A 13,969-nucleotide genomic window follows, 5' to 3' on the forward strand; every position below is an offset into this window, starting at 1 on the left:
GTCCGGTCTTGAGGAGGAAGCTCTGTGGCCTTGCCCACAGCTCGTGAGCTCTCAATGCCATCTGAAGTTGCTAGCAAGCACTCTATGGTTGAGGCCAAGTCACTGATATAAAGAGGCTTTTGTACTCAAAAGTTTTGCATTGGATTTTCAGTGTGGTGGTAAAGACCTCTATATGATCTAAACGAACAGCAGGAAACGTTACTTCCTCATCACACAATTCAAAAGAGTCACAGGTGAATTTTGCATTTGGTATTGTAAGAGCTTCCCAATTAACAATGGCAGATGCCACCTAGAGCTTCCTTCGAAAAAAACATTAGAAAAAGGCTCCTTTACTACACATTCGTTTGTTGCCCTACAAATTTCTAGCCTGCTTCAAGGAGGGTTTTTTTTTTTTTTTTTTTTTTTTTAGATTTTATTTATTTATTCATGAGAGACACGCAGCTAGAGAGAGGCAGAGACACAGGCAGAGGGAGAAACAGGCTCCATGCAGGGAGCCTGGCGTGGGACTCCATCCAGGGATTCCAGGATCATGCCCTGGGCCACAGGCAGGCTCTAAACAGCTGAGCCACCCAGGGACACCCCCCTCCCCCGCCCTGAGGAGGGTTTTTAAGAACACATACTTTGAGTAACAACGTTTAGTGCAGAAGGAATGCCCACAGTGTTTGTTAATGACTATGGCAGAAAAGGAACGTATTTTTGAAACGAGGGGACGCGGGGGCCCCGGGTTATGTTCCTGTTCTCCATTGACTGGCTGGGGAGCAGGAAGTCCTCTCTGCTTTGCCAAACCGCCACAAGTCTCCATACAAAATGCCTTGTCTGAATGCTACATACCTCAGATGAGAGTGCGTTCCTGATGGAGAAAAATTGGTAAAACAGTTTATACGGTGAAAATGTAGTAATAAATGTGTGCAAATAATCCATGAATCCCTTCTCATGCATTGCAGAGGGCTCCATTTTCATGGCCGTAGAAGTTGACTGTAGAAAAGTTACGGTGCATTTATGTATGTGGTGCCATTTACACCTGCACATTTTACAAAGGTCTGTGCCTGTCGCTGGGTGCTTTAAAAAAGGAGGAGAGAGTTGCATATGGAATCAACTAAAGTGGCTCCCAGGTAGCCTGATAATGATCTGTTTCAAAGTTTAGACTTAAGAGCTGATGTAGGGTCAAAAGCAGAAATTATGCCTTTGGCTTCTTGGGGTGGCCATGGGTTATGAAGTTCATGCCATCCAAACTCTCAAGTGTTCCAGAAGCCATTCTCCAGGTAATTACAAAAGGCCTCGGTTTGTCTCAGTAAAAGTAGCTTGTTTCAAACGGGAAGCTTCTATCAATCTCGGTGTCCAATGCGAGAGTGCCATTTGGTTAATTGGATTTTCCTTTTAAATCCAGTTTTCCAGGGCACTTTTTTCAGTTTGAACTCTTTTTGGATCTTAGTAACATGTTTATTGAGCACCTGCTTTGGGCCAGACCATGACCTAAGTTCTGGGGGATACGAACTTTTAAAAAGTTATATCCATGCATGCTTGGATAGCCTGTTTCAGAGAGATCCTAGTTTGGCAGAGGTAAAATAACTGTAGTGCCCCATCTTGAACACTAGTAGGAATTTTAATAATTATATCTAGAAAGATCAAGGAAGATCTTTCCAGTAATGGCAGATTTAAACTGAGTTGAGTTTTGAAAGATGGTAGAAGTTAGAGAACGCTGAAACCTAAGATGAAAGGCATTGCAAGACTGCATGACGCAGTGAAAGAAAAGCACACAGTGAGCATTAGGAGCCTTCCGTGTGGCCGGCAGTGAGCAATGTGGATGTGGGGTGCGGTAGGTCTGGACAGGTGCAGGAGGGTGGGAGCACCACATGCAGAGTTTGGACTTTTTCCTGTAAGATGTGGTGATGGTCATGTTTGCTTTTAGAAAAGAAAGGAATTTTAGGAGGAGAAGAAACTTGAAAATAGAACGCTCGTCAGGAACATCTTGCAGTGGGAGTTAATGCACGCAACCACAGGGCCTGAATAAAAGCCATGGCCATGGAGTAGCAAGTGGATCACAGAGTAAGTGCTGTTCAGGGGGGATGAACCAACGGGGCTTTCCACTCATTGAACACATAGAATGAAAGAGGAGATGAATCAAGGATTTGTTCTAATTTTGTTGACTGGGTGGATGGTGATGCCATTTGCAAAATAAACCACAGAGAGACAAATGGTCTTGTGGCCCAAATATAGGGCCTGGCAAACTGCAAGTCTTAGCAGGCTTAGGTCAGACTTGCCTAGATCCCCCAGTAGATCAAGAACATGAAGCTTCGTGTAAAATAAGGCCTTGAAAGACCCTTTCAATGAACTTAAGTATGATGGGACACTAAATCTCAAAAAGAGAAGATGGCCCTTTTTTTTTTTCTGTGTTTTTGCCATTTTGAAGACTGATTTTTTGTTTTGTTTTTTTCTCATCTATTCCCTGATCATATTTCAAGGTTTTGTTTTTACTCATCAGAATGACAGGAAGTTTTCAAAGTGTGTTTCCTTCAAGTTTGGCCTCAACCTTATTTTCAGGATTAGGCGTTTGTTTTTCCATTTGCCTCCATGACAACCAAGCCCAGAATTCCTATATATAGTCATCCAGCGCCCATTGTCCCCCTGGCCATTGTAGCATAATCTTGTGCATCCAGGCCAGAGAGCTCCACTGATGATGGAAGACGAGGAGGTGCCGGAGTCCTTGGCCTGGAGATTTTCAAGGCATAATCAAAAGAAGGAAATAAAAGAGTGTGGCTGCCTCTAGAGATTTATGTTCCCCTTTAGACACTATCCAGAAGGAGTTGAAATGGCTCATGTTCCATAGCTTAGTTTCTAATATGATTTTCTTTTGGAATGGCCCATAGATAGAGAACATTTTCGAGACTCTTCAAAGGAAATGCTTGGAAAGTTGCATTGATGATTTGTAGTTGGTGGTATTCTTCTGAATGCCAAGTTCTGCTCTGTGTTAATAGCATGAAGTAAACAGGTATCTTGAGAAACAAAGGGAGTTAAATTGAGTTTCAAAGGGATTCAGATAGAACCTAAGAAAAATTCTTAAACCTCTTGAGCCTGTGAATCATCTTGACAGCATATTGTTTACGTAACTTAAAATGATAAGTGATGGATGGATGGATGGATGGATGGATGGATGGATGGACAGGCAGGCAGGCCTAGATTTAAGAAAGTAGTCCACAAACTCAATCCAGCAACATTTTCAAAAGTACTTTACTTGATGAAAGGACGGTGAGTCTCTGTGGCTATAAAAGCCTGCAAGCTACTACTTCTGCCAGTCTAAAATGTAAGCTCCACAAGGATCCTTGTTGTTGTTGTTGTTTTCACTGATGTATCCCAAGTTCTTAGAGGTGCCTGGCACACAGAAGTCTCTCAATAAATATTTTCTGAATTAACAGAAAATTGGGAACAAATCTGTAGACTGATGCAGTAGAAACTCCATTTGGTGTAATCAATACCCACATTCTCAGTTATATTTGAAAGTCTCTAAATGCAGGGAATCCTTTTTTAAATTCCTTAAGCATTTTATTTTCACCTACAAAATAGATTCACTCCCCAGCATCATGATGTAGGGTCAAGCGTGTGTATTGGAAGTCCTTCGATTGAAGTTCCACATTTCGTCTCTTGCATAAACCACAGGCACCTCCATTGAATCACGTGCTCCTTTCAGATTTGGTTTCTTTTTAAGTGGAGTGGTAATTTAGACATTTGTGGAACAGTCTTAGAGGAGAGTCCTTCTAGATTTTTATGTTCTCAATCTTTTATAGTTGGTCTTGCCAAAACATAATTTGACAGAAAATTTTTTTTAGCAACTTGACTTTATCAAGTCTTTCCAAAGCAGTCAATGTAGCTTTCATAGAAATGACACTTTATGCCCACATTTCATCCTTTGAGGTAATATTAATTACATTGAACAAGCTCAGTAACAAGTACCACAGGCCCAAAGAAGTCTAGGAGCAAATAAAATGGATTCTTGTTAGCATTAACTCAACTGTTGGAAGCAGAAATGGATGGGCCTGCTGGAGCGTGACCCACAGCACCAGTCCAGACACTGTTGCCATCGGTCTTCTTTGGTCAGGATGTTTTCAGGTCAGCGGCATTGATCTGGCCAAATGTGATGGTGGAGGTTGCTTAGGGGAACATAGAAGTGTAATGTGAGGTGTAATGAGATCAGGGCGAGAATCCTGATGTGTCTGTGCTGACGAAGCACAGAGGAGAGCAGAGTCCTATCTGGATTGTTGGGAAAAATCATCACCATGTAGATGGCATTTCAGCTGAGCTTTGAAGGACGGGTAGGTATTTGCTGGGCAAGAAGAGGAGGAAGGGCACTGGTAGCCCCAGTCAAGGACTCCCAGTGATGAATTAAATAAGTAGAATGTACAAGGAATGGGGAACTAGCTAGAAATGAGGCTGAACACGTGCTCTGGGGCCAGACTAAAGAGCTCTGCATACTGCACTAAGGAATCAGGGCTTCACCTTTGGGCACAGGGGGGGCAGGGTGGGGGAGGGGTTGGGGCTAATCTTACCATAACCACGTAAGTGATACATGTTGCCTGTAGGTCTTTGATGGGCATGTCGGTTGGACTAGAGCAGATATCTGAGGAAGGAAGACCAGATAGGAGGCTGTTCGAGCTGCCCATGCAGGATATGAGGGCCTGAATGAACAATGGGAAGGAAGGCCTAGAGAGGGGAACAATTGGAGCTGAGTGTGACCTGTGTCTCTAGGGCGGGGTACTTGGCTGAAGAGCTGCTGCCAAGGACCGTTTGGAGGAAGAATCTCACAGCTGAAACTGGAACGAAATGGTGAGCCATTAACTAACGTTCAGACACATGGGCAAAGGAGCAAAAAGGGCACAAGGAGAAGTTTGGGCAAAGAGGAGGTCCGTCTTCGCAGCATTGGGTTTAAGGAGTCTGACATTTTTTTCAGCGTTACATGAAAACTCAAGCATCTCAGAGCTCACTGGGCTTCTCATGGCAGCAGGATTCTCTCGTCCCCACAGATACCCGGGTCACGTGTGCAAACACGTAGACTATTTTTGTCTTTTCCCCAAGTTTATTAGCAGCTGTGTGATAGAAGTTGTATGGCATTCCCAGGGTTTCCCAGCTACTAACTAAAGTACACCTTTAACAGCTCCCTTGATATTGTTAATGTGCCCTTCTCCAATTTTCTATGATTTCTTGACTGGAAATAGTGGGCTGTGCTTCCAGCATTTTGTGGGTCCCACCTCCACCACCCCCCCCCCCCCATACTTTGGATATTTACGATAGTTGTGGTTAAATTATCCACAGGTAATATTCTATTTCTGGTTCCTTACACTACCAAACTTGAGTTGTTAAGTCGCCTGCTTTTCTAAAGAAAATTACGATTCATGCATTATTTTGAACTTTCTGTGCTATTTTAGGAGATTTAAAATTCTCCCTTATGCAATCTACCCCACTCTCGGGTGTACATATTTTTCCGTTCAGACTCATCCTCTGATCTTCACTCCTTTTCCCTGTCAGGATTACGTGACTTTTTCTCATTGTGTTAAGAATGTAGTTATTTCATTTTCTATTTCTGACTTAAGGTAGAAGTGTGGTGAATTGAACATTCCAGCATCTTCATGTCAAGTGTTGACTTCATTAATGAACACACTGACTACTACTCATTATTAATGGGCACTCAAGTTTCTCTTGACAGTTTTGATGTTGCTTCTTCTCCACTAGCTCTTGGTGGATGCCTCTATGATGAGGTTTATTTTTTTGCATTTATTGCAATCAGTTATTTACATGTCCATCTGAGACGGTGAGCTGCTTGAGGGCAGGAACCTGGTCCTATGCCCCAAAACTGAGTCCCCTGTTGACTTAGATGCTTGGTATATATTTGCTGAACAAATGGTTATAATGGAAGCGTTTGCCCCCTGCCTCTGGACACCCCTAAAATTTGCTTGCCTAAGGTACTTTGTCTTTTATTTTTCTCCTGGTACTTCCTTGGTTCACGCTGACCAAAGAGGCTGCCTTCCAAAGTCTGCATGAAAATCTAGCTCAAATAGAATTAAGTGTGGTTGCTGACACCAAGATACTTCTGCCACTTTTGTACCTTCACTCGCATCCTCTCTGTGGACCTGTAGAAAATTGAGAATTGATCTTCCCGTACAGCTTCCTTTTTGGATCACTCAGTGCATAAGGGGGCTGTCCTCCACAGCGCCCACAATTTACTGCCCAATTGATTCCTACTCTTCTTGTGTCTTCCTTAATCTTGCAAGAGTTAAATTCTCCTGTTACTGTCCATTTGTTCTCCTTGCCTCTTTTATTCCTTCTTCAATCAATAGAGTAAGTTTGCTAGACATGGAGAAGGCTGGTGTTGTCCCAACAGCGTGGCCTGCCCCCCTATCAGGCCCCAGCCCTGAGGAGGGACCCCTCATGTCTTCTTGTACTTTGAATCCCTACAGCCAGCACATAGCCTGGCATTAAGAGGGTATTACCTAAATGTTTGTAGCCTCAGAATATTCAAGAACTTCATCCTGTTATGCTTACTTACTCTCAGAGTTTACTTGTTTGTCATTCGCCTTTATAGAATCGAATTTCTTGTGATTGTTTCTGGGCTGGCTGATTTTTAGAGAAAAAAGAAAGCGAAAACCCTCACACTGATGGTCCCCTGGATTTGGCTGGCATTCTGGGAGTTGGAATATAGCAAGAAGAAATCTTCCATTTCTCCAGGAGCATGGAACACTCAAATGTTCTTTCTCCTTCGTCTGACTTGCATAATGGGACCCAAGGTCACCACCATTGGGTATAGATACTTGATGGGCAAGACTCTGATTTTAGAGTCAGGTGAGCCTTTGTTCAAATCCAACCCCTGCCTCTTACTCGCTGTATAACCAACTGCCTCAACCACATCATGGGGAAAATTGGGATGAGAACCTACACTGCACACTGTAGCTATGAGAATTAATTACCTGGCTCTTCAGTAAATTCCAAACCCACATCTGTAGGTACCATGACCGTCTGTGCTAGAATTCTGGTTTGATCCAGATTTTACAAAAGGAAATTATCTTTATAAAGACAGTTACAAAATGGACAGCTACATGTGACTTAGATTTATTTTACTACTCTAGCTATACATGATAACGTAATTTCCAAAACTTTGCACGTAAATAAAGTCCCGGGTCAGAGAATTAAACTGCTAGCCAGCAGGTGTGTCTCAGGGTTGAGTTAGGAACGCGGGGACCAGCCTGGTCTCTGCTGTTGGTTCTGTAGTGTAAGCATTACTGGCCATCCAGGTGATAAAGCTGTAACCTGAGTGACCACCTCGGGCTCAGTCTCCCACTGGATTCACACTTCTGTGCTTCCGTTGCTGTATTTCTCAGGGACTGCAAGCCCGGCTGTCTGAAGCACAGAGTTTTTTACTTTCTGTGAGCTCGGAATGAAGGGAGTAGTCTTAATGATGATTTTTAACCTCCATGACATATCCTTCACTACTAACCATCGGTTTGCCATTCTAACCTGGGCACAAGACGCCCGTCTTCAGGCTGTGCCTCGTGAACAAGCTGGAATTTGATGTAGCTTAGCAAGTGGGCTTTTTTTAAGATCGGTGGAATCATACACGCTCACGTCTTTGTCACTTGAGTGCCCAAAGTGCTAAAATTGTACATTATTCACAAACTCCCAAGTGAGAGAGAATGAGAGACATGGTGTGTCTTGGCACCCGACAGGAAAGTAAAGCTCTAAGAAGACCCAAAAAGTTGTAATCTGGGCGTTATTACAGAGGTACCCTCAGCGGTGGGATTTGCCTGTTTTGGTAAATAAACCCTGTCCGTCCGATTTTAACCAGGAAAACAGGAATTCATAACACGGTCCAGACGGCTGTTCCTCTTGCACTGCCATTTAAGAAGGAAGGGCGATGAGCCTCCCTTTCTTGGAATGCTTTCCCCACGACTTCTTGCATTTCTGTTTCTTCAAGTTTCATGTCACATATATATACCGAAGTTAAAATTTAGAATTCGATTTTCGGGATGGATGGAATAAAATGCAAGTAGACCCTAGAGACAAGAAAAATGTGTGAAATCGAAGGAGACTCCCTTCCCTGGGAAGGAGGCTCCCGGAGACATTAGTGCACGTGTGAAGCTGGGGTGGGCGAGAGGTAGGGGAAGATGAATTTACCTGGCTTGTGATCTGAGTAGGAGCAACTGATTTCTCGACCATTCCGCTGGAAAGTCGGGGTCTGTGACTGAGGCGACTCCCAGCCTCTGGGCTAACCTGCAGGACTTCCTGAATTGGGTGCTGTGTTCCGGAGGGAGCTGCTGGCTACTTTTTGAGAGATGGACCATTCCTTGGGACATCCGATGTGGTCTCTGGGTAGCCTTGCGGGTGGTGGCCTGCCCACAGGCAGCGGGACCTGGCTTTGGCCTTGCTGGGCACGGAATTTCGATCCTGCAGCGCAGATTGCAGACCAGAAGGCGGGGTGCTGGCGGGGGCCTTGGCGGGGTGCTGGTGGGGCCAGGCCCGACCCGCAGCCCCAGCCTGTGTTAACAAGAGAGGCGGAGTGTGTTTTGTGCTACATTGTGCGCGTGTTTTAAGCAGAAAGTAGTCTTGAGAGCTTAAATAGAAAACATCTTGAACAATCCGCGCGGTGGTAAACAAACCTGCTATTGAAAGGAAGAATGAGAAGTTGACAATTGCATTATTGTGATCCTGAGTGGGTTCATCAGCTAGGGTTGAGGAATAAAGAAGGCAGAGATAAAAGACTTGAGCAAAATGAATTCGGTGGTGTCATTCCTTTCTTCCTTTGTCTTCAGTTTACACCTGGTAATGAACCCATGGAGGCTCGGAGGTATTGTTCAAGTTTCCTTTTGTTTTATTTTTGTGTGTGTGGCAGGTTTGTTTACAATTTCCAAAGGGGTTTTTCCTCAATCTTGAGGAATACCAATGGAGGAGGGGGCGGGGGAGAACAAGAAGGGAAGGTATTTTAGTGTTTTGAAGACAGGAGGTGGCCCCACAGATGAGGGAGGCTGCTCTGTTTTTGTTTTTCTTCTCGAAGAGACCAACGGGATGGATGGGACTGGTTTCAGCAAATATGGGTTTTACCGAATCCCTCCATGTCCTGCCTCGGGGAATCGTGCTTTGGAAAATTAAGTGTCCATCACATCAGGAGGAGGCTGGTACAGTTTCTATCCCCTTTCCCCCCTGCTTTTTGAAAGGCTTTAAAAAAAAAAAAAAAGGAGCCCTTTGTTTTCTTTTCAAGGAAAGTTACACTGAAATTCATCTGCGTGGTATTCATAGATGTCATTTGTGTCATTCACAGGCAGCTGTAGGTTCCGGGGGACAATATTGTAGAATGCGTAGCCCCAATGCTCAAAGCCGCGTGTTGGGAAAAGGTTCAAGACCTTTCTTTTACTTTCTCCCACTCTCTCCTATTTTTTTTTTTTTTTTAAGAGACCGAGATGTTTTTCCCCACCTCCCGTCTAGATCAGATTTCTCCACCCCATGCCATGGAAGCTTCTCCGGGTGGAGATTTATGCCTGTCATTTCCCACATTTTCCTCCAAATCGAAAACTTCAAAATACCTTTTAGGGAAACTTGTTTGGAACTTCATTTTATTGGGATTTATGAATAAATCTCCATCTTAATGCTGACTAAGCTTTAAACATCCATTCCAGGAGAACACTATGAGATCTTTATATTTTAAATTTTAAATCACTTGCCTGTGAAGCCATAAAGCATTTTTTATATTTGTGAGTGCCATGTGCTCGAACGTTTCTCTTAAAGATCTTTTTTTGGGGGGGTGGTGGGGGGTTGGCTTGACTAGTTCTGGGCTGCAGAAGAGGAGATTTACATCATCGACTTTCTCCCAGAGATGCCTGTGTACCTTCTGTGCGTTTATTCATCTCACCTACGGGGACGGGTATCCTGTGGCAGCCCGTTGCCGCGCTGCAATTTCCTTTAGAAAACAGTTTACTTTCTTCCTTCACTTTGAAACCTTTAACCTCAGAGTTTTATTTTTAAATGCTCTGAGCCCTCAAAAGTCAGATGAAAAGAGGTGGCACTTCCTTCCTACCTGCCCTTCCCTAGATCTGTGTTGTAGGATGTAAATGAAGATGAAAGGTGGATCGTAGTTGTCATCTTTAAAAAAAAAAAAAAAAAATTACATGGCAGTAATGTCAAGGGTTTTCAGGTGTCCGGCCTCCCCAGTGTTCTCTGTGTCCGGTGTCATTTTCCCCGTCTGTCCACAGACTCCTCCTACTCAGAACCTCCAGATGTGCAGCAGCAGTTGAACCACTATCAGTCGGCTGCCCTGGCGAGGAACAACAGCCGCGTCAGCCCCGTGCCCCTTTCTGGGGCCCCCGGGGGTGCCGAGCAGAAAACCGAGGCTGTTCTCCACTGCGAATTCTGTGAATTCTCCTCTGGCTACATCCAGAGCATCAGGCGCCATTACAGGGACAAGCATGGTGGGAAGAAGCTCTTCAAGTGCAAAGACTGCTCCTTTTACACAGGCTTTAAGTAAGTGGCGTGAAGAACTCAGCCTCGAAAAACGAGGTGGCTGCGCCCGCTCCATCCCTCACCACACTCTTCCCTGCGCCATCCTACCCGGAGCTCAGGGAAGGCCCCCTGCCCACAGGGCCTCATACAGGGATTGGGTCTGGTTTTTGCAAAAGGAGGCCAGTTTCCAGAAGACAGCTTTGGGGTTTGTGGAGAGGGTTTGGCATGAAGCGCTATATGTCAGGACAAACCAGTTTCAAAATTAGAACAAATGGGCACCCGAGCAGGGTGAGATCGTGGGAAGGGATTTCTCTGGCCCGGTGCATGAAACAACCCATGTTTTTCCTCCGGAGGACTATCCTCCCTTTTTAAAATCTGTCTTTGGTTAAAAAAACAAAACAAAACAGGTTTTTGAAAGTGAAGTCAAAGTCAAAAGAGAACATCCAAGCCATCGTGATTTCCCTGCTACCCTTTAGAAACTGTATTTCCTAAGATCATATTATTGAAAGCCACCCAGAGAATCAAAACTCCAGCACTGTGAAGACTAGAACTGAACAACTGTAGAGAGATTGTTCCAATCCAGAAAAAGATAATCCAGAGCACCTTTGCTCCTGTGTATAACAGAATTGGTGAACTCAAAGAGTGGAGTGCTTCCCATCACATAATCTAGACTCTTGTGGTTTAATCTCATCCTGTGCAGCGTTGTTTAGGTTAGTGGTTATGAGTTCAGGATGTGGGGCCTGACTACCTGGGTGCGAGTCCCAGCTTTGCCACGGCCTGGCCGTGTGACTTTGGACAAGTCCCTAAGCTTCTCTGTGTCTCCTGTTCCTTATCTGCAAAATAAAGATAGTAATACTGTGCCACTCACAGGACTCTTAGGAGGAGTAAATGAGCCACAGTATCTGAAGTGCTCAGAATAGAGCCTGGTGCAAAGGAAACACTAATAAGTATTATAATATCTTAGAAAGCTATTAGAGTAATATGGTGAGAGATGCTATATTACAGATGGGAAGCTATTATTATCTCTTCCTATTGCAATTAGGGCCTGAGCCTTAGGCCACTCTAGTGCTTCCATACAGACTCCACACAGCGAGGCTGGCAAAGGCAGGCTTCATGGCCAACAGAAAACAGTTGGAAGAAGAACAAGTTTCTTTTCCACCAATACCGTGGTTGCTGGGATTTGATGGAAAATGTGTTACGTCTCTGACTAGTAATTTGGTTCAGTTGTTTTTCGAATAAATATGCATGTGACCTTAGAACTGAGAAAAGGCTGAAGACTCAGATAACAAGGGCCCGCTGACGGGTGCACATGTTTCCCCTGAGAGAAGCACTGGAGTTAATAAGAAGGGGACCTTGCCCATTAAACTCATGGTTTCATCCATTTTTATGAGACTTTGAAGGCTTTGTAAATGATGAAGTTTTGAAAAGGATGGAGAGGAAGGCAACAATACCCTGCCACCTTCGGCCACCATGATGTCCCAGCCACCTCGCCCTCCCCATCCTTAGGTGTGAAGAGTCACGTAGGCAGCTGGTAAATCAACCGGACTCTAGTCCCCCTCCTTTCAGGCACGATGAGAAATAAGTTCTCATAGGGATTTTGGCTTTATGTTCTTTTTTTTTTTTCTTTTTAAGATTTTATTTATTTATTCAGGAGAGATGCAGAGAGAGACAGCCAGAGACACAGGCAAAGGGAGAAGCAGGCTCCATGCAGGGAGCCTGATATGGGACTTGATCCTGGGACCCCGGGACCACACCCTGAGCCAAAGGCAGACGCTCAACCGCTGAGCCACCCAGGTGTTCCTGGCTTTATGTTCTTAATAGGTGACTTCTAAATCTTCAAGAATAGAAGTGTTTGGGGAAATCCATTTCTTTTCAAACTAAGCCCTGACCCCAGCCAAGTGGCAAACATTTTCAAAAAAGAAGTTACTGCTGCATGACAAAGCTCAGTTACTGGATGAGCGACCGAGGAGCTTGTGGTCAGCAAATATGATTAATTAAGGACCTTGGTTCTGTCCCGTCGAGCCGGGGTGTCACACCTGGAAGACCCGTAGTAAGTCAGCCAGCGGGGGATGGGGATGTGCGAGTGACACGATCCCTTGTCGCACTCACTGCCTCTCTCCCCCCTCACCCCTCTCCTTCTCAGATCTGCTTTTACTATGCACGTGGAAGCTGGGCATTCGGCGGTTCCCGAGGAGGGCCCCAAAGATCTTCGCTGTCCTCTCTGCCTCTATCACACCAAATACAAACGCAACATGATCGACCACATCGTGCTGCACCGAGGTAACCCTCCTAAGTGTGCTTGTCTTGGGGCACCAGGGTGAGGGTGGGTGGCATTACAGAGACCCCCTGTGTCGAGGTGGCAGTTGGCACCTTGGCCCTGGTCCCCTCCTTCCTCACCTTATCTCCAGGCAGGCGATCACAGTGATGGCCACAGTGACAGCCAACGGTAAAAGCCCCTGCCACGAGGATCTCCTCCCCTTGCAGGGAGGCAAAGGTGGTGGGTTCAGCAGTGAGCACTTCTCTGGGGGCTTCCCAGCCTGAGGGGTTTTCACATTCTGACCCCTCTATGCTCACAGCCTTGCTAAGGAAGGAGTGACTGAGAAACAGGATGGACGGGTGGGGACTCATTATGAAAGGCGACGAGCAAACTGGTTGTAAGCAGTTCGGTGATTTCCAAAGCAGAACGTGGAGTCATCCTTGAAACGGATGGAGAGAGAAAATTCTTAAAATGAAAGTGGCCTGGGTACCTATTAGAAATCCCATAGGCTTCAGATTTCAGTCCTGGCTTTAAAGCCTCCTGTATTTACCTGCTCTCCCATCTGTAAGAAGAGATGACAGTCAAGCCTATGAAATAATGAGCCAAGGTCTAGTGTGTTCCGTGGTGGATGCATACTGGGTGTTCCGTACATGTTGCTTCCTGTTGATAAACAGGGATACTTCTTTCAAGTCCTCTTTGGTTTTTCTTTCAGTGGAGTTTACTCTTGGCCAATTAAAACACTGTTAAACAACAGGCTTCCTCTGCATTAGAAGGAAAAATATGTTTATGTAAAAACTACTCTGTCCTAAAAAGATTCGAGCCAGAGGTGAATGGAAAAAGAGGACCAGAATCCTGGTTGCCAGTCTCTCGTGCGGTTCCCATCCACGGATCTTTCATCTTTGCTTTGTTCCTACCCTCCCTCCCTCCTCGTCCACCTCTTCTTTCCAGTCTTCCTTCCTTTGCCTCTAACCTTAGGAGGCTTTTCTGGTTTTGCCACGTGTGCCTCAAAAACAATGAGTGCCTTCTTGCTGTCCTGCTGAGATGTCACTCACCCTGAATTGCTGGAGATTTTTTGAGCATTTTCAAAAGTTTCCGGCATTCACCCGGCGCCACCGTCTTGGGCCATTGCGTGTTGTGACATCTCGCCCACCTCTGCCGCACGCCCCGTGGAAGGCCACATTTAGCGCCCTTGGATTTCCTTCCTCTCTAGGCCACTCTGATGAGATGCGAGGTCACTGC

General features: G+C 45.2%; 1 protein-coding gene across 7 annotated transcripts in view; it reads left to right on the plus strand.

The window, feature by feature from the left end:
* Positions 1–13,969, plus strand: part of ZNF462 (zinc finger protein 462) — a 136,967-nt gene that overhangs the window by 91,448 nt on the left and 31,550 nt on the right. For all 7 annotated transcript variants that reach the window (XR_005367094.1, XM_038553028.1, XM_038553030.1 and 4 more), the window contains 2 exons: positions 10,227–10,494; positions 12,617–12,753. Coding sequence is in view for 6 of the 7 variants with exons in the window: in XM_038553028.1 (XP_038408956.1) it covers positions 10,227–10,494; positions 12,617–12,753 (405 nt within the window). In the remaining variant the exon portion in view is untranslated. The remainder of the gene's footprint in view (positions 1–10,226; positions 10,495–12,616; positions 12,754–13,969) is intronic.

This window comes from Canis lupus, chromosome 11 (assembly GCF_011100685.1).
Source record: "Canis lupus familiaris isolate Mischka breed German Shepherd chromosome 11, alternate assembly UU_Cfam_GSD_1.0, whole genome shotgun sequence".
In the NCBI taxonomy this organism is placed as follows: Eukaryota; Metazoa; Chordata; class Mammalia; order Carnivora; family Canidae; genus Canis; species Canis lupus.